At 39.6% G+C, this 27826-nt stretch overlaps 3 protein-coding genes and 1 non-coding gene across 5 annotated transcripts; 3 read left to right on the top strand and 1 right to left on the bottom strand.

Annotated features, from left to right (window-relative positions):
* Nucleotides 1–2729: 2729 nt before the first annotated feature.
* trnav-uac (transfer RNA valine (anticodon UAC)) lies at nt 2730–2806 on the top strand. Its single transcript has one exon. It is a non-coding gene; the product is annotated as a tRNA-Val (tRNA).
* Nucleotides 2807–3759: 953 nt separating this feature from the next.
* Nucleotides 3760–8559, top strand: LOC129863380 (palmitoyl-protein thioesterase ABHD10, mitochondrial-like). Its single transcript, XM_055935328.1, has 5 exons — nt 3760–3925; nt 4672–4855; nt 4971–5082; nt 5421–5558; nt 5850–8559. The coding sequence occupies exons 1-5, from the start codon at nt 3850–3852 to the stop codon at nt 6189–6191; spliced, it is 852 nt and encodes a 283-aa protein (XP_055791303.1). The 5' UTR covers nt 3760–3849; the 3' UTR covers nt 6192–8559.
* A 1644-nt stretch (nt 8560–10203) lies between these two features.
* LOC129863381 (transgelin-3-like) lies at nt 10204–15094 on the top strand. Its single transcript, XM_055935329.1, has 5 exons — nt 10204–10392; nt 11250–11461; nt 12057–12231; nt 12484–12586; nt 12844–15094. The coding sequence occupies exons 2-5, from the start codon at nt 11282–11284 to the stop codon at nt 12983–12985; spliced, it is 600 nt and encodes a 199-aa protein (XP_055791304.1). The 5' UTR covers nt 10204–10392; nt 11250–11281; the 3' UTR covers nt 12986–15094.
* On the bottom strand, nt 13492–24425 carry LOC129863379 (matrin-3-like). 2 transcript variants are annotated; one of them, XM_055935327.1, is made up of 21 exons: nt 24252–24412; nt 20495–21036; nt 20305–20366; nt 20126–20167; nt 19922–20022; nt 19771–19814; nt 19492–19608; nt 19238–19363; nt 18990–19154; nt 18626–18750; nt 17957–18518; nt 16785–16878; nt 16628–16647; nt 16372–16500; nt 16127–16249; nt 15850–15978; nt 15628–15758; nt 15250–15373; nt 14857–15004; nt 14630–14751; nt 13492–14316 (listed from the first exon to the last, which is right to left on the bottom strand). In XM_055935327.1, the coding sequence occupies exons 2-21, from the start codon at nt 21002–21004 to the stop codon at nt 14278–14280; spliced, it is 2913 nt and encodes a 970-aa protein (XP_055791302.1). In that variant the 5' UTR covers nt 21005–21036; nt 24252–24412; the 3' UTR covers nt 13492–14277. The 2 variants fall into 2 exon arrangements, with proteins under 2 accessions (XP_055791302.1, XP_055791301.1); XM_055935326.1 differs by having other exon boundaries at nt 13492–14751; nt 24252–24425.
* Nucleotides 24426–27826: the final 3401 nt, after the last annotated feature.

Raw genomic sequence — 27826 nt, 5'->3', positions numbered from 1 at the left:
TAACGATTTTAAGGAGGCAATTGATTTAGGGGTCCTGCCTGTTTCTATGACACATGGCCTCATTTCTGTAATCCCCAAACAAAACAAAGATCCTATGATGTTAGAAAATTGGAGACCAATCACATTAATGAACAATGATGGAAAGCTAGTTGCATCCATCTTTGCAGAAAGACTTAAAAGGTCTTGACCAAATCATTGATGGTTTTATGAAGGGAAGACATATATGTAATAATATTCGACTAGTATTGGACTTGATAGACTACAATGAGCACATTATGGAAGAAAGCTTTATTTTATTTGTAGACTTTTACAAGCATTATTTTCTTTTTGAGACTTCGATTTTTTTGGTTGTAAGCGTAATTGTCACGTGTGCTCCCTCTCCGTCCTCTAGGTCACCAGGCTGCTCATTATGGCACACACCTGTGCCCATCGTTACGCGCACCTGTGCGTCATCACTCACCTGGACTCCATCACTTCCCTGATTAACTTCCCTATATGTGTCACTCCCTTTGGTTCCTTCCCCAGGTGTTATTGTTTCAGTTTCCTGTCTGTGCGTTGTTCGTGGTTCTTGTTTTGTTTATTAAATGATGCACTCCCTGAACTTGCTTCCCGACTCCTTTTGCACTTGTTACAGTAATTAAGACACTTTACAATAATATTAATACTTCTGTTAAATTATCCCATGGAACTTCACAGAAATTCGACATTAGATGTGGAGTTAAAAAACGATGCCCAGTTTCTCCTTTCTTATTTTTATTGGTCACACAAGTTACGGCACTTCATATCAATAAGGATAGTTTTAGGGGTATTCAGATACAAGATAAAGAGATACAATGTTCATAATTGGCTGACGACACCAACATTTAAAAAAGAAGATAATAATGAAGTCAGGACAGCTATTGGGTGTATTAATGCCTTCTCACTTGTATCTGGTTAATCTCTGAATATTAGGAAATGTGAATTATTTGCGTTGAAAAGATGTGACTTAAATTCAGTATGTAATATCCCTGTAAAATACGTGATCACGTATATTGGTATTAAAGTTAGCAAAGATCAGAAAGAAAGGGCCAACTTATATTTCTCCTATTGTAGAGAAAATTGGAAAGATATTTAACTCCTGGTTATTAAGAGATCTTTCTTTATCTGTATGTGTACTACTTCATATGGAGGAATAAACCTAATTATTTAAGAAAACCGGTAATATGTAGCACCCAACGTTAGGGAGGGTTGAATGCTCTGGATTTTAAAACCTAATCTTTATAATATAATCTTTAAGATCAAATGGATACAAAACGATTCAAGAAATTATGATTGCATTCAGAATATAATCCCTAATTTAATTTTCCAACAGATTGGTGGTCTAGAATTCTTACTCAAATGAAACTTTGATGTGGGTAAGATCCCTTTTAATAAGCTTGCTAACTTTCATAAACAAGTACTTCTAACTTGGAACCTGATGTATTTTTCCCCACATAGATATACAATCTGGAATAATAAATACATAAAATACATGTTTTTCCAGAACTGGTTTGACAACAGCATTATCTGGGTTTAACAATTATTGAATAATGATGGACAACTATATGATTATCCAAAATTCATGAGAACACACAATGTTACATTCACTCCTGAGGAGTTTCACATAATTGTTAGAGCTACCCCTAGAGGTGCTATTCTTCGTTTAGGAGAATATAACAATACTCCAAGTGCAACTGTTGAGGATTTTGTAACCTCAATACATCTAGAAGGAATTTATATTTTAAACTATAAATGTAATAACATGTATATAAGAAAACTGTCAAGATGGTACTATTCCCTCTGCTAAATAGTACTGGAATAAAGCACTAGGACAATTGAACTGGAACAAAGTCTTGTTGTCTGGCAAATATTGACCAAGGTAAAGACAGTTTCAAGTTGGATATTCGACGGATATTTGTGCTTTCAAACCTCAATAGCTTTTTAACCACTTGAGCCACAGATTCCAAATAAGTGTCATGATGTTGGAAAAATTGCGCACATCATTGCACAGGTCTTATTTTCACGATTTGGACATGAATTTACTTTCCAAAGCTAATAAACATGTGAAAATGTGAGCAGCATTTTCTATTCCTAGTTGAATTAGTTAGGGAGCGTAAACTAGGTACAAACTTTTTTTACATTTGAATGTCAATAGCTCCTTGGTCATGTGACCTACTTGACTCAAACAAGGTTCAGAATGTCCACTGAATACTCTTCTATGTTGCACACCCTTTAGTTTGTCCATTTTCATCTCACTCAATTTTACATGAATTTGTCAAACATTCAAATTTCAATAGCTCCTTGGGCATGTGAAAAACTGACTTCAAACAAGGTTCAGAATGTACACTCAGTAGGCCTACACATTGCACACCCTTTAGTTTGTCTCTTTTCATCTCACTTAATTTTACATGAATTTGTCAAACATTCAAATTTCAATAGCTCCTTGGTCATGTGACCTACTGACTTCAAAATTCATGTAAAAACGTGTGAGATGAAAATGGACAAACTAAAGGGTGTGAAATGTGTAGGCCCACTGAGGGTACATTCTGAACCTTGTTTGAAGTCAGTAGGTCACATGACCAAGGAACTACGGAAATTTGAACGTTTGAAAAATTCATGTAAAAACGTGTGAGATGAAAATGGACAAACTAAAGGGTGTGCAATATATAGGCCCACTGAGGGTACATTCTGAACCTTGTTTGAAGTCAGTAGGTCCCGTGTGGCTCAGTTGGTAGAGCATGGCGCATACAACGCCAGGGTTGTGGGTTCAATTCCCATGGGGGGACCAGGGTTCAATACCCACGGGGGGACCAGGATGAATATGTATGAACTTTCCAATTTGTAAGTCGCTCTGGATAAGAGCGTCTGCTAAATGACGTAAATGTCATATGACCAAAGAGCTATTGTAAATAAATAATTTAAAATAGTGTGAGATGTAAATCGACAAAATAAAAGTGTGTGCAATGTGTGTCTATGCCATCGGGTTAGCTACAACCAGTTTTGAACGTTTTAGGAGTAATGGTTAAAGAGCTATTGAAACTTGAAAATTTTGATTTGTCACTATGTTGATGGTCCCTAACTGCTGTTGGTGGACGTAAGGAAAACTACAGGCAAATATCCGTCGAATATCCAACTTGAAACTGTCTTTACCTCGGTCAAATACCGTAAATCTAATAAAGTGAAGTATCATACAAACTCATTCATAGAATCTACCCTGTAAAGACCTTTATTATACACAGATTAAAAATAGCTATTGATAACAAATGCGTATTTTGTGGTTGTGACCCAGAAACTCTTGACCATTTATTTTGAGACTGTTCTTATGTCAGAAGAGTTTGGAGTGAGTTGGAAGACTTTATTTGAAAAGAAACGACTATTAATTTTAATTTGAGAGACCCTGATATTATGTTTTATTTTGATCCAAATTATATGGACCCTGATTTAACTTTAATTTGTTAATTTGTTTATTTTTCATGGAAGATTATTTAGCCATAAAATGAAGTGGGCAGAGAACAAACCCCTCTTCACATTATTTAAGATAGAATTGAAATATTATTTTGAAATTATCAGTAAATGTAAAAAACAAAAAGCAAGACGGACCATAATTCTTTTTGACAAATAATTTTTTTATTTTGATATGTAATACCCCTGTCTGTTAGGTTAATGTACTCTTGTTTGTATATTTCTGTATCTGTATTTGTATTTGTTTTGTTCATCCAGCGCAGGGGTTGGTAGGACCCGGAACTGGAAGGCTGGCTGGCTAGCTAATCAGTCGGTGTCATTCAAATACACCAGCTAGTTCAATAAGGTCGGATCCTTGTCAGATTGGCGATGGCGTATATTTTAGTAAGGCGTTTCAGCAGGGTTTTCCAATTAAATGTCCAAAGACAAGATATTATGTTTTCGGGTGAGTACTAGCTAAAAGTGTTTAATTCATGTCCCAACTATTAAACTTTGCGTAATGCAGACTTACTTCCATAAAAACAATAACGTCAGGGGGTGTGTCGCTACTCCACACTAGGAAATTAACGATACAATAAGTTAACTAGCTAGCTAATTAACCAATAGCTAAATCCTTAACGAAAAACGTCTACTGGCTAGGTAACTAGACAGATTTTCAAACGAATGTTCTTTCTACGAAATCATTGCTTCAAAAACCAAGGCGGTTAGCGTTAGTTGCGTTAACGTTAGTTAGATAATTAGCTAACGTTAACTAACTGTAACGCTAGCCCAGCCAAGCAAGGCCAACTAGCCCAGCTAGCGAACTACAGTAGTTGGCTAATTTGATATAATGTATGGCTTGGCTATATCGTCTTTTGCTGCACAACCCTAAATAGATAACTAACTAGGTAGTTACGGGAAAGTAACGTTACCCTGTTAACGCGAACCTGGAGCTAACTCGCCGACAGTTATTTGTCAGTATTGGCTAACTAATGCGGGTTAACCAGCTACGTAATATCTACATCAGTCAGAACAGAACATGATTGGTCAGAGGTGTCGAACAAGAAACAAATCCAAATTGTGAGCCACAAACAAAACCATTGTAAATAACTCCTGCGCCACATGGCTATCATTGTAATCTCATGAAATCATGTATTGCATGATTGCCCTAACTAATGGGTTGGGGAAGCATGTAATGTTTCTGTTTTACAGGAGTGAGACATAAGTCTACAGTGCATTATGCTACACGTCCAGACCAGCCGAAACTGGCTTATAGAAAAGTGAAGGGGAAGAGCCCAGGGGTAGTGTTCTTGCCGGGGTTTGCCTCAAACATGGGTGGGAAGAAAGCAGAAGCCCTTGAGGAGTTCTGCCAGTCACTAGGCCACTCTTACCTACGGTAAGTTAGCTATAGTATTTTCAGTGATTAAAAAAAAAGTTGCATGCATGCCAGTATGTCAGTTCTTCAATTAGTCAGGAAAACTAATCTTTGCAGATCTATGTGGTCTTTCCAGGTTTGACTATACAGGCTGTGGGTCTTCTGAAGGTGAAATAGTAGATGGCACTGTTGGCACTTGGAAGAGGGATGTACTATATGTATTGGACGAGCTTGTGGAGGGGCCACAAGTAAGTAGTTCCTTTCCGTTTCTATGATTAGACGAATTCTAATCAGCCAGTGTAATCCAAAGTATTGTTAGCTGAAATAGACCTGCACAGACTCATGTATAATAGTGTATAACCATTTGGGATGGTAGTTGATGTAAAACTGTTACAGATTTCAGTGTGAATTGTCCACTGAGTTAATAATAAACCTCTGGAGGATTTTAGGGTTAATATACCTCGACTTGGCCTGGAGTTGTATAATAAGCCTTTGGATCCTCCGGCATGCGTAATTGACACTAGAGATATCAGTGCTGTCATTTAGAAGATCATTTCTGATCTAGCTAATTGTTCTGATGTTGCAGATTCTGGTTGGCTCCAGTATGGGCGGCTGGCTGATGTGCCTGGCAGCTATAGCTCGTCCAGAAAGAACTGCGGCCATGGTTGGCATCTCTACAGCAGCTGACCACTTTGTAACGGTCTACAATACACTTCCTATTGAGGTGAGTCAGCATTCAGAATAAACCATCTTGAGTTTTCAATAACCTTAACAGGCTCTGTATACAGACCAATGCACATTTCCCCTAATGACAGACGCTTGATTAAATGAGTCATATCAATACACTGAAGATGGTTCAAAGGAAAGGGACATGTGTTTAATCTTGAAATTGCAAGAACAACATTTGGATGGAATTACAATTAAAACATCTATACTAAGCACATTTTTAAAATGGCTGCCATCTTAGATAATGTCTTTACCCCCAAAATAAAATGGTATCATTTTGTCATTGTAGGTGAGGAAGGAGATTGAAGAGAAGGGGCAGTGGGTGGTTCCTACCAAACACAATGAGGAGGGCTCCATCACGTTCACCACAGAGTTCCTGAAGGAGGCAGAGCAGCACTGCGTTCTGCAGAGCCCCATTCCAGTGACTTGCCCGGTGAGGCTCATCCATGGGATGAAGGACCAGGATGTGCCTTGGCACGTCTCCATGCAGCTAGCTGAGCGTGTGCTTAGCAACGACGTTGACGTCATCTTGCGCAAGCATGGCCAGCACCGCATGGCAGAAAAGGAGGACATCAAGCTCATAGTCTATACCATCGATGACCTCATAGACAAGCTGACCACGTTGGTTTGAGTGGCCAAATCAGGACAATGCTGTGGGTGACTCCTACCACCCCGACCCCAACTTTTCCGCACTCAGGCCGCTCGGTTCCCAATGCGTTACAGTATCGAAGGTGCTATTGTACCAAATACACACTGTGAAGAAAATTAACTTGTGTTTTCTCCCGGCTCTCTCCATGCCTTTTTATTAGGATTTGTATTTACCATTGCCATGACACTTTGTTCCCACGACTACCAAACTTCTTGGGCCTGCTGTGAACAGTTTTGATTTATTCCCACAATGTGGTCTGATATTCCGTTAAACCTTTAATGAGTAGGGATCACTCCTATTACAGTAGCCCATCAGGTACAGATGCATTATGTCCATTTGTGAGACATTTATTTTATCCACTGTCAATTTTATTCAAATAAGTGTGATGTGCCTTTGTTATATTTATGCATGTGCCCTTAAAAACCAATAGGAGGCAGCAAATATCAGCACAGTATTTTAGGCACTTCACTATGTATTTCTATTATTATGAAACCCCATTAGCTGCTGCAGCTACTCATCCTGGTGTCCAGCTGGAACAATCAGTTGAAAAAGGACTTTACTCAACTGTAATGTTTGATTCTAATGCTGATGTCCATGCGTTGCCCATTTCTTATGCTGTCTGTATTTGCTGTTTGGTTCCACTGCTGACACAACATATCTATGTTTGTATTGCTTTGTCCATGCCATTTAATTTTGCACACAAGGTCAGAACAGAATATTGACTGCATGACAACTCATGTAGAACTGAGCATTGTGGTATATTAAAATGTATTTTAACATTTTAGTGTAGAATATATTATGGTGTGATTTTAGTGCAGTCCAAAATGATAACTTTTTTAAGTGTAATTTCAACTCACTCTGGGTAACTTTTCAATGTTAGCCCAGTTCATGTTGGTTTTGTTGCAAGTATTGCCCATTCCAAAATGACAGATTTCAAATAATGATTGAACAGGAGCATGAGATGGCCTGGTATGTTTGACTGGCCTAAGAAGCACAGGTAATTAAGTGAAAAGCATTGCCGTGTAGGCAGCTCATGTTTTAGTATAGTCAACTTTCTGATTTAATTGGATAAAATGCCATGTGTGGCTACTATGTCATACAGTGATGGTAAGCTGTCATTAGTGTAATGTGATCCCAGATACACTGCCTAGTACATTGTCAGCTAAAAGTGGTTAGGACTTGATGTCGTTGGTTTCCAACATGCACTACATGACCGAAAGTATGTGGACACCTGGTTGTCGAACATCTCATTCAAAAATCATGGACATTAATTCATGCTGAAACAGGAAGGGTCTTTCCCCAAACTGCCAGTGGTGAAGTGTGATTCATCACTCCAGAGAACACGTTTCCACTGCTCCAGAGTCCAATGGCGGTGAGCTTTACACCACTCTAGCCGACGCTTGGCATTGCACATGGTGATTTTAGGCTTGTATGCGGCTGCTCGGCCATAGAAACCCATTTCACGAAGCTCCCGACTAAAAGGTTCTTCTGCTGATGTTGCTTCCAGAGGCAGTTTGGAACTCGTTAATGAGTATTGCAACTGAGGACAGATAATTTTTATGCGCTTCAGCACTCGGCGGTCCTATTCTGTAAACTTGTGTGGCCTATCAATTTGCAGCTGAGCCATTGTTACTCCTAGACATTTCCACTTCACAATAACATCACCTGCAGTTGACCGGGGCAGCTCTACCAGGGAAGAAATTTGACAAAGTGACTTATAAAGGTGGCTTCCTATGACGGTGCCACGTTGAAAGTCACTGAGCTCTTCAGTAAGGCCATTCTACTGCCAACGTTTGTTTATGGAGATTGCATGGCTGTGTGCACAATTTTTATGCATCTGTCTGCAACGTTTGTGGCTGAAATAGCCGAATCCACAAATTTGAAGTGGTGTCCTCATACACTATATATACAAAAGTATCACAATCTCTATCCGAAATGTTTAATCTTGTGAACTAAGTTTGTTTTCGACATGTTTTATATCACAGTTAAATGTTTCTAGGTGATAGTACTGTGTTGCAGAATTGATGGGTTAGCTCACTGTACAGTGATGCTAACAATGCATCTGAAGCTGACCCGATAAGCAAAGTACCAGAACTTATGGATGAACATTTTAGGATGGGCCTAACACATTCGTTTGCACATTTTCACTTGTTTATTTCTCTCATACTGTACATCAGATAGGCCTCTTTTTTTTCTTTTTTAAATGAGCCATTTCCAAACATGTATAGTGTCTTGTTTCTGATATATATTATACATACACACTGCTTTCCTTAAATTGGTCAACATTGAGCTTTTATTAAGAATGAGATATGCTTGTCCTTTACAGTAAATAAACCTAAATATTTGTTAAGTCGGAGTGGAAACCAAGTGTCTGTACGGGGTCTCTACTATGTGATCCTCAGTGCTAGACTTGTTTTTAAGAGCTTGAAAGTGCCAGCCCAGCCAGACGACTTTGTGTGAAAGGCCTATTTCTATATCTGAGCTCTGGCACAGAAACAGGTTGCTAACTTGCAAGCTTGCTGGTATTCATTCCTTAGGGCTTTCTGCATTCCCTGTGAAAGAGAGTTCTGTTCCCTTCACATCCGTTTGTGAGATTCCAGGCCAGAGACTCTCACATGCCACAGAGCAACAGTTCACGTCTCCAGCTTCAGGTAAATCTAACTTATTTCTGCTACCTTTTCCAGAACTCCCTTAAATACCTTTAACAGGTTGATGGTTGAAAGCTATGAGATGTTGCAGCAGTAGTATATTTTTCCAGATGCATAATCAAGCTGTCTGATTTATTAAGGTTTGTGGGGCAATGTAGGCATATTATGTTAGTGTCATATATTGTCAAAATACATTTTGTTTTGGTCATTTACACAACTGGATTAAGATTGTATTTTTTCAGGTCAGAAGCAATCTCAAAATAAGATGTTTTATCAATTACTAAACAGAAATGTGCAATACCAATATTTTTTAACACCAGTTTTTGCTGCTTCATTCCTAAAGGAAGAGGAAGCTACGTGATTCATCAGACTAATGAGATCATCAGGATACTGGGATCCCAACCAGAACTAGTGGGCTTACACTGTTCAAGAACAGGTGCATCCACATCTACCATTGTATTGTGTGTATAGATTTTCATTGTATTATGTGAATGGATTTTGTATTGCCTTTGACCAGTCCAAGCTTTCCACCTGTGTAAATATGTATGGGTGTATGTTTGCATTGCCATGATATATTGCTCTCTCTACCCAAGGCCAATGAGCACTGGACACAACTCCGAAAAGATGCCAAGTATTACATGGATATGGGACACCTGATGTTCGACCACTCTAAGGCTACTTAAGTCGCCCATAGATAACCGTAACGAGACCCCAAACATGTCCTATTTAGAACACGCCTTACACATTCATATAATGTGTAACTCTGCTGTTGGCATGCGTTTTTAAATAGTCAGATTGTATTTATGTATTCCAGGGAAAACAACAGGCTCTTCTTTATGGAGATGCTGGGTAATGCTTGTACTCACCTTGACAGGTGGACAGTAGATGTGTTGTGGAGATGCTGAGCAGGCACAGTGTTATGGACAGTAGCATCACCTCCGTGAGGGTGGATGAATACAATTACTGCGCTAAATGTGCTTTCTCTACCGCGCTGTCCTTGACGTAAGAGTGTAAGGCTTGCAGAATGCATTTACTGTATGTAGCCTATTGTCCTGTCTTTCTGGATAAGAGCGTCTGCTAAATGACTAAAATGTAAACGTACAACAAACATATCAATGTTTTGATCAACATAGAGAAAGCACATACACATAAACCATGGTAGTAAAATTAACTGGTAAAGATTATATACCAATCATGCAAATTGAATCATTGATGGCCTACAATATATTAATGAAATAAATTATTGAAGGGTAATGTAGTTCTAAAACCATTCCTGGACATTTTCACTGGATGTTGTGACGTTTCTCCCGTTTGGCCATGAATTCATTCCTTAAATCCCCTGTCAGAGGCGCTGAGACATCACTTAACTCGCGTGGCTCTGAATGCTGTGGCGAGTCCGAGAACGGTTGCTGAGTAGGGATGCTGAGCTTGGTACTGCACCCCTCAAAGATGTACAGTTTGAACAGCATGTGACTGCAGAGCGGGACTAACGGCCAGGACCAGAGCGAAGCGGACCATACATTCATTTAAAATTAGTAAGTAAACGAATGAAATGGAAAAATAATGTGCTGAGACGAATGACATTCCGAATGGGCCTATATGTATTGCGCACGCTATAATAAATTAATCAATTTTGCTTGCACTTGCAGTATTTTCCCTTAGCGGGAGTGTATCCAGACCGTTTTGCCTAAGTTATTTCGATAGCTCGAATGTCCGAGAGGAACTTTATTTTGGGGGTGATCCATTTGCCTTTTGCCTACCTATGCAAGTGCATTATGGCGTTTCATAAATCCTCCTTGGATATGCTCTCCAGTGGCGAGTGACACCGCGCGCATCACGGGACCACTACGTATATTACATTTCTATCATATTTTCCTCAAATTTGTTTTCGAGAGAAGTATCACTCACACGGTTAAATTATACATTTCTCAATATGAAACTAGAGGTGTCCGAATATGAAGAAAATTGCTGAACTTTACAACTACGTTATCTGCATCTCCTTGAAGTCAGAGGCTTACGCATGCCCGCATCTAACTATATATAGCCTACATATGACATCAGAAATGAAAGCGCAGGGCGGGATTCTGTGTGAGCTGCATAGAGTACATTATTTATAAATACAAAGACTACACAGGTAGCAGTGAAATTTACACAGGCAGCCCAATTCTGATATTTTACCCGATTGTTGGCAAAGGAGCTGATCTGATTGGTCAACAGACCAATTAGTGGGAAAAAACATCAGAATTGGGCTGTCTGTGTGTGTAAACACAGCCATAGTGTATGGTTCCAGCAGCATAGGCCTACACATCTGACACATCCTCAAACTAGATGGCAGTTCAATTGTTATGTATTGGCCCACAATAATTGATTAAATTGAACCCTTTCCTTGCAGTCCCTGTTGGAAGGTCTCTAACTCTGGCAGCCATGGCTAACAGAGGACCCAGCTACGGACTGAGTAGGGAGGTTCAGGAGAAGATAGACCAGAAGTATATTCTGGACCTGGAGGCCAGACTGGTGGACTGGATCATCTTGCAGGTTGGGGGGAACATAGAGCGACCAGAGCCTGGGAGACTGAACTTCCAGAGCTGGCTCAAAGATGGAACAGTGAGTCTCTGAGCCAAACTCTGATTGACGTAGGGCAGCAGGTAGCCTAGAGAGGAAGGCACATAGTGCTAATTGCTCCTGCAAGTCACTATGAATAAAAATGTCTGCTAAAGGACTAAAATGTAAACATAACCTCATGCCTTTACTGTATTCTAAACCTAACTCTTAAAGATGCAGTCTGGGATCTTTTGCACAACAAATTTGTTACATATTGTACAAATTGGATTCTTAACATATCATACAAACTGCAACAAAAAAACGTTATTTTTTTTGGGGGGGGGGGGGGGGGGGGTGTAACATATAATATGAAATGGATGAGTAGTGCAGAAAAAACAGAGACCCATTTTGACTCGTGAGCACCACTTTCAAAACTACTGGCTGAAATTATACACAAAATATGGAGCAACACTTTAAAACACACATATACAGATAATCTCAGATTCTAATCCACAATGGTCATAATGTGCCATATTTGATAGCCTTAGGTATTATGGGGTTTCTCCTCCAAGCAACCAACCACTGCCACCCCTGATGAGGCTGGGTGGGTGTAGGCCAGTTGTATCCTGTCATTACAACATTTCATATCTCGTTACAGATTCTTTGTAGGCTCATTAACAGCCTATACCCCCCTGGTCAAGAGCCCATAAAGAAGATCCCAGAGACAAAAATGGTCTTCAAGCAGATGGAAAAGATCTCCCAGTTCCTGCATGCAGCTGAAGCTTATGGGCTGATCACTGGGGACCTTTTCCAGACTGTGGACCTGTGGGAAGGTACAGCTCTCCTAATACAGTGGTGATTCCACTCCAGCATAAACTCACATGCAGCAAACTGTTAGTTGTTATGTTAGATAACTTCAGGTATGTAAATCTATCGGTTCAATATAATATAACTTTCTGGAATGGATTACTTTGTCAAATCATACATTTTCTTCTACAAAAACAAATTTGCATTATAACCAATGAGGACCAACTAAAGCCAAATATGATATTGAAATATCTGTCTGGTATTTTGTGTGACTACAGGGAAGGATATGGCTGCCGTGCAAAGGACCTTGTCGGCTCTAGGCAGTATGGCACTCACAAAGGATGATGGTCAATATCGTGGTGAACCTGATTGGTTTCATAAGTAAGAAACTAATCATCTGTAATGAGTTCTACAAAACAGCAAAAATGATTTGTCAATTTCTTTATTACATACCACTCTAAAATTAACTATTTACAATGAGTCGCATTACCTAACCCCCACTACCTCTGATGTTTGTTCATGCATCCATGTTATTACTCTAGGTGTAGGCCTTCCTATCTGACATCAATTGAATCTCTCTTGTACAAACATCTATCACTGTAGGTAACTGACCAGTTGTGTCTCTCCTGTGCTTTCAGGAAAGCTCAGGGAAACCGGCGGGAGTTTTCTGAGGAGCAACTGCGCCAAGGCCGTAGTCTGATTGGCATGCAGATGGGCGGCAACTCAGGGGCGTCTCAGTCTGGCATGACAGGGTACGGCATGCCACGCCAGATAATGTAAAAATGTCACTTGGCTCCCCTATACGGATCCAAAGTTGCTCTCATTAGCTCAGGGGCAGCGTGAAGTTTCCCTGATGATCTCTCTATAGGGGCCCTAGATGTCACTTCATACTGAAAATCTGAGCGCTCTAATGAAGCATTACAGACATCCTTAAAAAAAAACTTTAATGCGCACAGTGGCTCTACAGCTGCATTTACACAGGTAGCCCAACTCTGATATTTTTTCCACTAATTGGTATTTTGACCAATCACAGATCTTTTTCCAGAGATGATCCAATTGGTCAAAAGACCAATTAGTGGGGGGGAAAAAAGATAAGAATTGGGCTGCCTATGTAAACAGCCTTCACTCATGGTCAGGTGTGTCATTTCGATCAGTGCGGATATATGTTGTCTGTGCATCAGACTGGTGTTCCAAGGTTTCTGTCAACACAGTTGTGACACGACAGCATGGAACTGTGCCATTTTTGGTTATTTAGAAATGTCATTGTAATGATAGTCACAATAGTATTACATTACAGTATTCTTTATTCAGGTAATTTACAGCACGACTAGTCTTATTTTTTACTACAGTGTGGAATGTGAACGCTATACAGCAATTTTCTTTCACATAACTTTGTTGCATGCTAATGTTCAGTATTGAATGTTTTTTCTGGTTTAATTTATATTACTTAATGTACGAGTACTGTGTGAAATGTATCATGTTATGGAATATATTTACAGAATTTTCCCCCAATTGGTTTCAAAATCATCTAGGCCTGTATGGATTAAATCCTTAATGATGGTTTGGACTGAACAATCTCCCCCATTTGTCCTTTCAAGCGAATTGCTGCTCCTTGCGACAGGGTAGGTGAATCTTAGCCAGCTCTGTCACAGTCAAGCACCAGATGGTTCTTTGTCTGGGTTATGGCAAATTCTGTAGTTCCAGCCAATCCTGTGCACATGTCCTGGTCATTGATGACAGTTAACCATTGAAAAACATTAACAATAGACCTGTCAAATAAGGTTCAGAGTAAATGTTAGCCATAACAGAAGTTACAAATTTAATTCCAGAAGTCAAAGAATACATCAAGCAAACATTTTTGTTTATTCAATAAGAGGAAACTATATCCAGGTACTATTATTAACCACATAATGGGACTACATTTTGTAATAGGCTGCATTAATTAATTTCAAATGGATAACAATGCTGTCAACAGTAACAGAAAATACTGGAATGTTAAAACTGGACAGAAACGTTTATACTAAAAATGGCCAATCTTCCTCTGGGAAGACTACAGGTGGACAGCAACCCTCTCAATCAGCTACGGGCTGTTTATCTTCATCCATCTTTCTCTGAAAAGAAAATCAGTGGGATATTCAAATGGGGGTATTAACTCAATACCAAGAACACCAGCTAAAACAGATCCCCTAAAAAGTCTCATATCTTTCCATTTGGTCAAGATTCCACAAGTATAGGTAAAACTCGCTTAAATCAACAAGGTTTCCCTATGAAGGTGATGATTATTCAAGATATTTATTGTTAAGAATTAACATTTGACAGGGAAACCTGAAGAATGTTGAGAATGTATTGTGGGCTCCAAGGTCAATACATTTCCTTACCAATACACCACAGAGTAAGAAGTGACTTGTTACAGTTGAAAATTACCTTCAGGTTTAGGTAATGTTCCTCACTGCTACAGTGGACTGAGTTGGCTGTTTTCTCATTAGTGTAGAAGATGTTGCACAGCTTGCAGAAGAATCCGGTCCTTGGCACCAGATAGTCTAACCCTGCAAATAAAAGGACAGAAAAAAACTTTACTGATATCCCCATCACCCCTGATCATAAAAAATACAGCCAAACTGAAACAGAAGTCAGTATCTCTAGTCTCTTACCAACAGGGTTGTCAGGTTGATAAGGACCCAGAGGCTCCTGCTGCTGCTGCTTCTTCTCTCCCTCTGGGACAGCTTCCACACCACTGGTCTCCTCACCCTCAGGGTCCACACAGACCCCCTCACTATCAGACACAGGTCGCTGGACATCCTGGCCATACAACCACAATCATGTCTATCACATATTCATTCTATTCAGCCTGAGATTGCGAGACCAACACCAATAAATAATTTAACTATTCTCTGTGAAGCGTATTAACTGATTACATCTTGACTAACTGGGCAACTATAAAAGTAATGTTCACAAAAATGCCTAAATATTTCAGCAAGCATTTCACTAAACAAGGTAATCTCTCACCTCATTTAAGTTGGGGAAACAAAATTATAGCAAATAACCTTCTCTTTCACCACTGGAGAGTGGCTTTTGACTGACTGGCCATTAGTCTCATCTCCATGGCGATCTCTTGTTCTTCTGTTGTTCTGACTGGCCAACCACAGCTCATACTTGACTGGAGGCTTCCTGTATCCAAAGAAACAGAATACAATGCCAACCCAGTACTAGAACTCATACAGTCCAGTTTAAGCATAAAACACAATATTATTGTATCGGAGATTGATATCAATTGGAAGAATGAAGTAATCAACTGAACTAGCAGTGGACGTTGGCTGGATAGGATATCAGCATTCTTCAAATTCAACTTTAACCAATTTCCATCATCTACTCTGCTGCACACTTCCACTGTATATTCTTAGGGGTTATTGAAAATTACTTACCAGGATATCAGTGAGTCTCCCTTTTTGCACAAACTGACCCTTATCAGGGTGCCGTAAAATCTGGGAGGACGTTGGAAGCACTTCTTCACCATTTTCTGAGCGGCTTCCACACTCTCAAACTGGATATAACACTGGAGAGGTGAAAGAAGAAAAAAGTGATTCCTTTACCAATAGAAAAACACATTAAGCCCCCCCTAAAAAAATGGGCTGGTGAAACCTTACCTTTCTATGAACCCAGTTCAAATGATAGCCAGTGATTTTCCCAAAAGGTTGGGCAAGCCGTAACAGAGAGACGTCCGAGTACTTCTGCCGTGGAAGCAAACAAATGTAGATGGATCTCCCACTGGGACTCTACGATGACAGAAACAAAGTCACATTACACATAATACTAATCTTTGTGTTACAAATATTGACTATATGCTAGGTGTGTAGCTTAGCTTATTTCAATTCATTCATCAAATGCATAACGTGCAAAGCATAGGTACTACACCAAACCAACCTCCAACTTTTTCTGTGAATAGCACATTCTAATATCGACAGGTTTCCCCAACAACTGTGCTTTGCCTTTGTAGAATTTCACCATCTTATGCGCTTCATCGGTAGTATCAAGCTCTAACCATCCCTGCAAATATATAAAAAGCACAACGGCATACAAACTATGATAACATTAATTCCATCCCATAAACAAACTAGATAATTGATCCCCAAATAACATATGGGCAAGCAACATAATTATGAACCTACCTCCTGTCTGAAGAAGGATATGGTACGGTTTACAACTTTCACGTTTGCTCGCTCTGCCAGTTTCAAGATGGCCACCTCTACGTCTCTATAGCCCTTTCTGATTGGGCTAATATGGACAACTTTTCCATCCTGTAGAAAACAGTTTTACTGAGCAACATACTAGCAATAATGTTGGATAAAACAACACTTTTGACACATTCCAACTACACGTTTCTAAATGAAACATGTAGTCTAGTGAACCATGTAAAATACCAACCCATGAAGAATCCTTTGACTCTGCAAATAAAAAGAAACGTAATTTGTATAAATGATGATCTGCAGATTGTCTTTAATTTGTTATCCACACGGGCAGAACAGTAATAATTATGTCCTTTGCTGCCAAGTAAGAATGTTTTTCCTCATTCATTGCTTACCCATTGACGCATCCTCTCCAATATCGTTGTCGAGTTCATCCAATGTAACAAAATCATCCATGTTATCAGGGAAATCCATGTCATCCATATCGTCCTGTTGGAATAAGTACAGAACATCAATAAGTTAAATAATTAAGAGTGTTTCAAGTTCCAAAGTGCTGCAACAGAACCACATCGAATCTCATGACAAATATTTGTGAGGTTGTTATGGGAAACTGTCAAAAGCTGCTCAAACACTGAAGATATAAGTATGCAAAACTGTATTCAATGATCTTGAACTATGATGAAGATCCATGTCTCTTAAAGCTAGGACGTGAATCCTGTGGCTGCACTATAACAAAACGATAGACAGCTTCAATCGTATTAAAACCTGTTGGTCAGATCAACATGTTGATCAAACCAGTTAAGGCTGAACAGCTACTCATCCATACATTTAAAATGTCTGGCTGACTGGCTGTGCTTCAACGCTGTGTCACTTGAACTCAGTCCTACTATGGGAGCTTTCATAGGTAAGCACCTGTTTTGGATTACTACTGACAGGCTATGTTTTCTAGAACTTGTACAGAGATGATTCGATCACCTTTGATATTCAACAATGGAAGGTAAAGAGAAACCCTTCAGAGCTGATCTCCATCATTTAACTGATGGAATAAATAAACCATGAGCATGTCATTAAGCCTACATAGAGATAAGCCATGTCATTAAGCCTACATAGAGATAGATAAGCCATGTCATTAAGCCTACATAGAGATAAGCCATGTCATTAAGCCTAGATACATTGCATGTTATGCTACCAAGCAAACTCAGTATTCCAACAATCCATGACTGAAACCGGGCATTGCCGACATGAGTCACAGAAAACATCGACTGTTTGTCTGCGTTGACGAGGTTCAATCTGAGCTTCAATCACAAGTGTCAGATCGATTTGATTTGCCACTGAAACCATTTCAGTGGTTCTACGCATAAGATGCCCACATCTGTTTCAACTGATCAATGGAGGATCTCAACCAAACTACATTCACTGGAATGCACACAGAACTTCAACCAAGCTGCTTTAAGAACCCATTGCTGGGAACCAACATCTTGTTTACTCGACAAAAACGTATGTTCAATTCTGCGAACAATGCCTTTGTTGGTTCAGGTCACACATATGAATGACAATAATTCCTTACACCATGTTCGTGAAAGCTCTCCTGTTCCATCATGTCCTCCATTGAGACGTCAGCATCACACAGAGCTGGATCATCGGCAGCCTTTAGGTCAGAATCCTCCAAGGTATTGTCTGCCAACAATTCTGTGCTTTCAGGTTCCCCCTTATCTTTAGAGTCAGCCACCAGAGAGGCACTTTTGGAAGGAGCAGAGTCGTTAGTATCAACACCAGCTCCAAACTTATCTAACAAGCTTTGGTCATCTTCAACCTGGACGCTCTCTTTGTCTGGATCTTTGTTTTCCAAATTAATGTCCTCCCCCTTTCTCTCATTCTTGACCACCTCCTCGATCTTTTCCTTGATCTCCTCGTCCTTGATGTCCTGCTTTACCTCTTCCTTAACCTCCTCTGAGGAGCTTTGTTGACCTTTTCCTTGTTCTACCACTTTCTCAGCAGGTTGTTTGCCTGTACTGGGTCCCTCTTTGTTTGTGGAGTTTGAGTTCTTGCTGGTCTCCTCGCTCTTCTGTCTGCTGCTTTGGCTTTTACTGGAATCTGCTCTTCTGGATGTGGTGGAGTCAGGACTTTCTCTACAAGGCAAAAACCATTGAGGTAAACTTCCCTGACACAAACTTCCCGACGAGGCCCACAGGAAAATTGGTCTGGTCGCCATTGCCCCAGGTGGACTCTTACTTACCTCAGACGCTTCAGTGACGATGACAAGCTGACTTTGACACTCTTTCCATTGATCTTGAGGGGGTTGGAGTGGTAGTACTTCACCATAATGTCAGCATCCTTCCAATCTACCATCTCAATCAGGGCCTGCAGATGGATAAGGAAGAATGTGTAAGAGAAAGCTAGAGGTGGTGATTAATAATGGCGGTGTGTGTTGATTGATCTACTCCAGTCATACAATTCCATGCTATTCGGAATTTCAAATAGATACACTGCATTGTTCCATTGTTTTAATAATGTTTTTCTATTTGAAAGAGAAATTTTGAAGATTTGATTGATCACAAGCAATATAGAATTGATTCAATTCCGTATTGCTCAAACCTTACCTGATCACTTAAAAATGACGAATGTCTCACATCCCCAAACATCTTGGCAAGATCGAGAATCTCAGATTCTCTTTCTTTCCCAGGAGATACGCGGGAAAAACAAACTACTGTATTGCTAACTTGTTTGTTGGGGCGTTTTCCTGGTGGTTCATCCGACCTTGGCGTCTATAGGAAAAAACAAGCTCATGCTGGGATATCTGTGATTAAGAATACAGAATCTCAAACTTTTAAGAGGCAGGTACACTTACATAAATACTGCACACTACAGGTGACAGGTACAGAGTCAAACCATTTCCCTTCACAATAGCTTTGCTTTCACTGTAGTGATCCACCATATTGACTGCCTCTTTGTGCGAACCCAACTCCACAAAGCCCTGGAACAAAAAAACAACAATGAATCCGCCAATAGACAAACTACACAACATAAAATGTTTTTAAAAAAGAGAGTACGTTAAGAGTTGAGTGTTTAAACTTGAGGTTCTTATCAATTTGTGTAACTTACCTTGCAGGGGAACACCAGATGTTTTACAACTGTGCCGAATGGCTTAGCCAAAGTCACCAAGTCTTCAACAGCAACAGACCCACGGGGATATTTAGCGACCACCACCTTTGTGCCAGCCTGATGCAAAAGATAAGATCACACATTCAAGCATGCATTTTATTTTTATTTAACCTTTATTTATTTAGCATGTAGATTTAAGCAAATAAACTACATTATAAGAAGTGAATGGGAAAAATGCTCTATTTATTAGACAACACAATGACACAGAAGGGGCATTACCTTGGGCTTCAAATGGTGTCTTTCTGGTGCAGACCAGACTTCACCTAAAGATGAAAACATGAAAAAAAGTTTACATTTTCAAGTGGTTTGCCATTGGGCCTTATTTGGTCAGGATCAAACTTGACATTAGGACAGGACATGAGGTTATCACCTCCTACGCGGTCTGAGCTATGTTGTCTCTTGTAAGGCATAGCAGGACGTGGCGCTCTTCTGGGCGGTGAATTAGCATCTCTACTTGGGATGGAAATTGGTCTGGAAGATAACACAAACAGTGCTAAGTAAGAACAGGATGGCTAATTGTTTTACATCATGACATGCTTGTTTTCACCATGAAGCTTTATTTCATGGCCCTCACATTTTCTTCCCTTGGACATCTTGTTTTTCCCAATCTGGATATCTGTAAAAGACCAAAAAAAAGACAAAAACAATTCTAATTAGAATAAAACCAGGTAATAGGAAATACCTCTGCTGATTGATTTTGTGATATGCCTCAGTTAATTTTCTAAATGTTTTACTTTGCATTGAAACACTTACAGACGCAAGAGTTCTCGACAGCCCTCTGCATGGCGTAATCCATTGAGATGATCCTTCCATTGCTGTGAAAAAACCAAACTCATATTAAACAAAAATGAATGTCATTATGAAAGGTTGAGTGTTCTGATTAAAAGCATATACTTGTAGACACACTCCAACAGCAAGAGTATTGAAATATAACAAAGCTTACCTTAGTAGAATTCAACATACAGAAGCATAGCGAGCATGTGTGTGGGTAAATATTGGGCACAACTCCTTGAAAATCTTCCAATTGATAAGAAGAAGGTTGGCTGTCTGATGTTTTTTCCGTTGAGGGCCTAGTGTGGTGGGAATCTTTTCTTGCCTCGGCCTGCTCTGGTCGGACCTCCACTTTCTTATAGTCAGTGTCACTATGGCTGCTTGACTGGCGACGGAATGCAGGGGGACTGTCCCGTCTGCCGCGGTCTTTAACATCTGTATCCTCTTCCTGTCCGTCTCTCTTTGGGGGGGTCTCTCCCTGCTCCTCTTGCTTGGCTCGATTGGCCTTCAGTTGCATTATCAGATAAGGCAGTGTCTCCACACTGATCTCGTTCTCTGGAATCTTGGCCAGAGCATCCACGTCTTCTGGAGAGAGCCCCAGAGTGGCATATAAATTCATAGCGCTCAACGCTCCATCCCCAGATCCTTTGCGTACAGAACTTTGACCCTCACTGCCCTCCATCCTCAAATTTCCAGGGCACAAAGAAGTGTATTCTGAAATGGGAGAATAGTTTTGATTCAGCAATTTCAACAGATGGCTAAAGTAATGAGTGTAACTGTGACGAATGTGGGCGGAGTGCACTTCCGACTACATCAAGTCACTGTCAGCCGATACAAAGAAACAGGTTGTATTTGACTAAAGTTTTATTAAAAAGTATGGATTTCAGTAGCAGACTAAACTACACAATTTAAGATGAAGTTGAGCGGTGAAGTTAAATCCGCTTTGTGTTTTGTTTCCTTGCCACTATATCAATATTTTTATCATCCCGGCCCTAACAACCGCAATTTTCAGCGCCGAATGAATAGCCCCCATTTAGACAGGACATTGTCCTGTGTAAATGAGGACTATTCTTTGGGTGCTGAAATACACCGTTTCTTTAGGAAAACAGCCATAATGTTGCAAACAAACATGCTGTCATCCAGTCACATGTATTTATTTTCCAAACTATAGCACACCATAGTTTACATACAGCAGGTTTTTTAAGGTCCAAAGAGTTTGGTCTGCCTGCTTCATGTTATCATTTTTGCCACGGAAAAAATATTGCGATACTGGTATCATCCCGGCCGTAGTAGTTTTTTATAAAAACTTCATAGCTCCAGTCCGTCCACACTAGTTGCCGCTTAACTCCATCATCCTAAATCGTGGAGTTGAGTCACCTGGGATTTCAGTAGTGATGGGAAACTGAGGCTTTCTGAAGGCTTTAGCGCTTTCACCAAATGGGTAACAGAGAAACTGAGCTTTGTGCAGAAAAACAGATCTTCATTATTTGTTCACAATACACATTAGTGACATCTGCTGGTCAGCAATAGCAGTGTGTGATTACCAGAAAGAGGTATTTTTTTCTCCATTGTTTTCATTCTAACACGCAGCAGTAAGTGTTTGGCTTTAGTAGCCTGTAATCAGTTGGAATACCAGGTTTGCATCTTACATCATGCTTCCCTTTTTTGCCTTCAAGTTGACTATTTTTGAAAAACTAAATCTACGGCATTATTTATGACGCTTAAGACAGACGCTTATACTATAATAAATAAAACCAATTATTTGAACAGGGCAGAATGAAAACATTTCAAAATAGTGTGCCAACAAGATTCAAACTCATACACTCACGTCCCTGAATGTTCCATAGCCCTTCCTCTACCTGCTAAACTACCTGTCAGGTAAAAGTTTATGTTTACAATCCTAACTATATTTCTAAGTACGATGTCCAGTAGAGGTCGATGTTTGAAAACAGCTTGGAATCAAAAAAAGCACCGGAACCAGGTAGAAATCAGTTGGATCTCTCAACTCATGGTTTGAAAAAGCACGTAATCAAACGAAGCTTCGGACGCCATTGATGACGATACACACATAGGCACACTACTTCGCCTTCTTTTTTTTAGAATATTGGTTCCGAAACAATATCCTATTGGTGAGCCAACTGGTAAATGCAGAGGGTCTTTTACTCAGTTATAAGGAATTCTTATCACTTTACTAGGACCCTGTAACACCTAAAGATTTTGCAATTGTTTTAGACGTCATTCCCTCAGGTGTTGCTGTTATTCAGGAACGTGTCAAGACTCATCAGTAGGAAAGATTTGTTTCTCTTTTGGTCCATTCAACAACAGAGCGATACGAACCTTGTTTCAGCAGGATGTTGTGTATATATACCTTATGTCATGCCTTATTGGAATGGATTTATTGATAATATCTGTGTTGGGGAAAAGTTTGGATGTTGCCACACACATACCTACTTGTTAACAAAATGAAGGAAGTTTCCTTTAAAATTATTCATAAATATTATCCTGCCAACCACTATATGAAGAAATTTAAGGAAAACAACTCAAATTGTTCCTTTTGTAATGACCACCCAGAAACAATGTTGCATCTTTTTTGTCATTGTATACATGTAAGAAAACTGTGGCAAGACATCAGTAGATTTATAATTGAACACATTTATGAAGATTTTACACTATTGTGGAGAGATGTACTGCTTGGACTCTTTACATACGATAAAAATAAGCTGAAACATTTTTATGTAATTTCATTATTCTTTTGGCCAAATTTCATATACACAAATGTAAATTTACTAACAAAAAAACACATTTTCTTACCCTACAAAAAGAAATTGAACTGTATTTTAAGACAGTTATATACACTACTAACAAAAAAGCTGTTAGAATTGTAAGTGTATGTATGTCCCTTAAGGTCCTTGTGTAATTGTAATGTGATATACAGTCCCGTGTAGCTCAGTTGGTAGAGCATGGCACTTGCAGCGCCACGGTTGTGGGTTCGATTCCCACGGAGGACTAGTATAAAAATGTATGCAGTCACTACTACTGTAAGTCACTCTGGATAAGAGTGTCTGCTAAATGACGTAAAATGTATTGTAACCCCTAGCTCGATTGTCCATTGTATATCATCTATATATACTTGTGTTCCCTCATGTACTTTCTGTACATGAGGGAAAAATAAAAAGTCCACCCCCCCAAAAAATGTAGAAAGTTTTTTGTTTAAAGGCACACTACTTCGCGATTTCGACGCATGCCTAGCCGCCGGAGCACCGGTATCAAACGTAACTAGGCACACTGCAAAGGTTTAAGTGTTACAGTTGTACAATTATCGGCTGACAGCGACTCTATGTAGTCGGAAGTTCAGTCCGCAAAGTAGTCTCCATTGATTTCACGTACATCGTAGAGTTAAGAAAAAGCTCGGCTGGTTGGGTAAAAAGTATAGGCCCAGATTGAGACTCCTTAGCACTGACAATGCCTACCATCTTCAATTAGTTCCATGGTTAGCTTGATAGTCTTCATTTACTATGAGCAATTTGATGTCCCTTGCTGAAAAACATACGTTTCCCAGAATATTGTTGCAAGCTAGATAAATACATTCAATGGTGGAGAGGCCTTCAACACAAGAGCTTTGTTGTTAACGTTAGCTACGCATCTTTAACTGTGCAAAACGAAGCTCAATATCGTTTTACCCCAATGATAAAAATATTAGATATCAACCAAGCGCTATGTTACTGTATTGTTAGTTACTAGCTCGCGCTGGTGTTACCAAGCCTAGCAAGCTGCACGCATCACTTGGGAATGCGGCCCGCTAGCATTCAAGAAGTAGTTTACCAAAGCTTTCTAGCAAATTAAGCAATATCAGATTTTTTGGTCTGAATGTTTGAGCATGAAGATCAACTACTACAATGAATTCAAATTGTGATTGCTGTAAAACATACCTTTAAAGAAGTCCCCTTTCAGCTATTTCGTAAAATGTTCTAGCTAGTGGCTACAGGACAGTTTAAGTCCTATAACGTTACAGTCTGGCTATTCGTTTTTTCCTGCACCACAAAGTGTGCAGGACGGTAAGCAAACGTTTTCATTGGTCAGTTTAGGATGTATGTCAACGGAGAACTTCCGCTCTGTCGTTTGGAAGGCAGAGTGGAATATTTCGTCACAAGTCAGACTCACTATTCAGAAACACAGACAAATATTGTTATTATCTTCATTCAGGATGCCCACACACTTGCGCAATCTGAACTCAGGGGTAGACATACCATAGTAAACGGAAGTCTGTAATACTTCAATAAGCATGATATGTAACGTTTCGTATGCTACAATATGCATTAAATTGTGGATGTCCATAATCCATTTCGTATGATAGTGTAACGACCCTGGGTTTACAAACGCGGATATCGACTCTGTCGCACGAGCATGCTTTTGCAGCACAGTCGATAACGCACTGGACTTCAGGCTAGAAGTTCGAGGGTTCGAGACCTGCTCCCTGCCTGTTTCATTACAATATGTTACAAATTACAATCAGTATGATGTGCTATGAATTGCCATATATGTTATATGTTACAAATTTGTAAAACATATACACTACCGTTAAACATTTTGGAGTCACTTAGAAATGTCCTTGTTTTTGAAAGAAAAGCTATTTTTTGGTCCATTAAAATAACATCAAATTGATCAGAAATACAGTGTATACATTGTTAATGTTGTAAATGACTATTGTAGCTGGAAACGTCTGATTTCTTTTATGGAATATTTACATAGGCGTACAGAGGCCCATTATCAGCAACCATCCCGCCTGTGTTCCAATGGCATGGTGTGTTAGCTAATCCAAGTTTATCATTTTAAAAGGCTAATTGATCATTAGAAAACCCTTTTGCAATTATGTTAGCACAGCTGAAAACTGTTATGATTAAAGAAGCAATACAACTGGCCTTCTTTAGACTAGTTGAGTATCTGGAGCATCAGCATTTGTGGGTTCGATTACTGGTTCAAAATGGCCAGAAACAAAGACCTTTCTTCTGAAACTCATCAGTCTATTCTTGTTCTGAGAAATGAAGGCTATTCCATGCGAGAAATTTCCAATAAACGGAAGATCTCGTACAACGCTGTGTACTACTCCCTTCACAGAACAGATCAAACTGGCTCTAACCAGAATAGAAAGAGGAGTGGGATGCCCTGGTGCACAAATGAGCAAGTGGACAAGTACATTAGTGTCTAGTTTGAGAAACAGATGCCACACAAGTCCTCAACTGTCAGGTTCATCAAAAAGTACACGCAAAACACCAGTCTCAACGTCAACAGTGAAGAGGCGACTCCGGGATGCTGGCCTTCTAGGCAGAGTTGCAAAGAAAAAGCCATATCTCAAACTGGCCAATAAAAAGAAAAGATTAAGATGGACAAAATAACACAGACACTGGACAGAGGAAGATTGGAAAAAAGTTATGAACAGACAATTCTAAGTTTGAGGTGTTCGGATCACAAAGAAGAACATTCATGAAATGCAGAAAAAATGAAAAGATGCTGGAGGAGTGCTTGATGCCATCTGACAAGCATGGTGGAGGCAATGTGATGGTCTGGGGGTGCATTGGTGGTGGTAAAGTGGGAGATTTGTACAGTGTAAAAGGGATCTTGAAGAAGGAAGGCTATGACTCCATTTTGCAACGCCATGCCATACCCTGTGGACAGCGCTTAATTGGAGCCAATTTCCTCCTACAACAGGACAAAGCACAGCTCCAAACTATGCAAGAACTATTTAGGGAAGAAGCAGTCAGCTGGTATTCTGTCTATAATGGAGTGGCCAGCACAGTCACCAGATCTCAACCCTATTGAGCTGTTGTGGGAGCAGCTTGACTGTAAGAGACCATCAAGCCAATCCAACTTGTGGGAGGTGCTTCAGGAAGCATGGGGTGAAATCTCTTCAGATTACCTCAACAAATTGACAACTAGAATGCCAAAGGTCTTTAAGGCTGTAATTGCTGCAAATAGAGGATTCTTTGACAAAAGCAAAGTTTGAAAGACACAATTATGATTTCAATTAAAAATCATTATTTATAACCTTGTCAACATCTTGACTATATTTCCTATTCATTTTGCAACTAATTTCATGTATATTTTCATGGAAAACAAGGACATTTTTAAGTGACCCCAAACTTTTGAATGGTAGTGTATGTTATGAATTCCAATTTGTTGTGGATAATGTGAGCTAGGTGGCTAACGCAAATGTTAGCTAGGTGGCTAACATTAACTAGGCTAGGGGTTAGTGTTTAAGATTAGGGTTAAAGTTAGGAGTTAGGTTAAAGGGTTATGTAATATGGTAAATATTCAGAAAAAAAATGTAAACGCAACATGCAACAATTTCAAAGAATTTACTAAGTTATAGTTCATATAAGGAAATCAGTCAATTGAAATAAATAAATTAGGCCCTAATCTATGGATTTCACATGACAAGGAATAGAGATATGCATTTATTGGTCACAGATATATATTTTAAAAAATCTGACATCAATGAGACAACGTCCAGGTATTTCTATCTCTGTGCATTCAAATTGCCATCAATAAAATTAAATTGGTTTGTTCTCCTTAGTTTATGCCTACCAATACAATGACCTCACGGCCACCATGGGGCACTCTGTTCACAACGTTGATATCAGAAAACCTCTTACCCACACGACACCATTCATGTGGTCTGATGATGTGAGGCCGGTTTGTTGTACTACCAAATTCTCCAAAACAACGTTGGAGGTGGCTTATGGTACAGAAATTAACATTCAATTCTCTGGCAACAGCTTTGGTGGACATTCCTGCAGTCAGCATGCCAATTGCACACTCCCTCAAAACTTGAGACATCTGTGGCATTGTGACAAAACTGCACATTTTAGAGTGGCCTTTTATTGATCTCAGCACAAGGTGCACCTGTGTAATGATCATGCTGTTTAATCAGCTTCTTGATATGCCACACATGTCAGGTGGATGGATTATCTTGGCAAAGGAGAAATGCTCACTAACAGGGATTTAAAGAAATTTGTGCTCAAAATTTGAGAGAAATAAGCTTTTTGTGCGTATGGAATGTTTTTGGGATCTTTTATTGCAGCTCATGAAACATGGGACCCTCACTTTACATGTTGCGTTTACATTTCTGTCCAAGTAGTAAGTAGTTGCAAAGTTGCTAATTAGCTAAAATTGTCCATGATGAGATTCAAACACACAACCTTTGGGTTGCTAGACGTTCACGTCCACCCTACTTTCGTTTTTTGCCTTAATTATCCTTCTGTCTTATGTAACCATACCAAAGGTATAACATATCATACTACTTTGAGTGCCATGGATTTACATTTACTATGTTACGTCAAGTCTATGAGACCAAGCTGACTTATGAGACAGACCACACATTTAAGCCACTTCATGTTTTTCTGCAGCAAACACAATTCATGTGCCATCCATCCCACTTCTGACACCAATGGGACAAGGTCCAGGTATTTCTGACTAGGTGTGAACTGACAATCTAGTATACACAAGG

The sequence above is a fragment of the Salvelinus fontinalis genome, chromosome 10 (genome assembly GCF_029448725.1).
Source record: "Salvelinus fontinalis isolate EN_2023a chromosome 10, ASM2944872v1, whole genome shotgun sequence".
Lineage (NCBI taxonomy): Eukaryota > Metazoa > Chordata > Actinopteri > Salmoniformes > Salmonidae > Salvelinus > Salvelinus fontinalis.
Note: the sequence above shows the minus strand (reverse complement) of the source record. Positions and strands in the feature narration are given on the sequence as shown.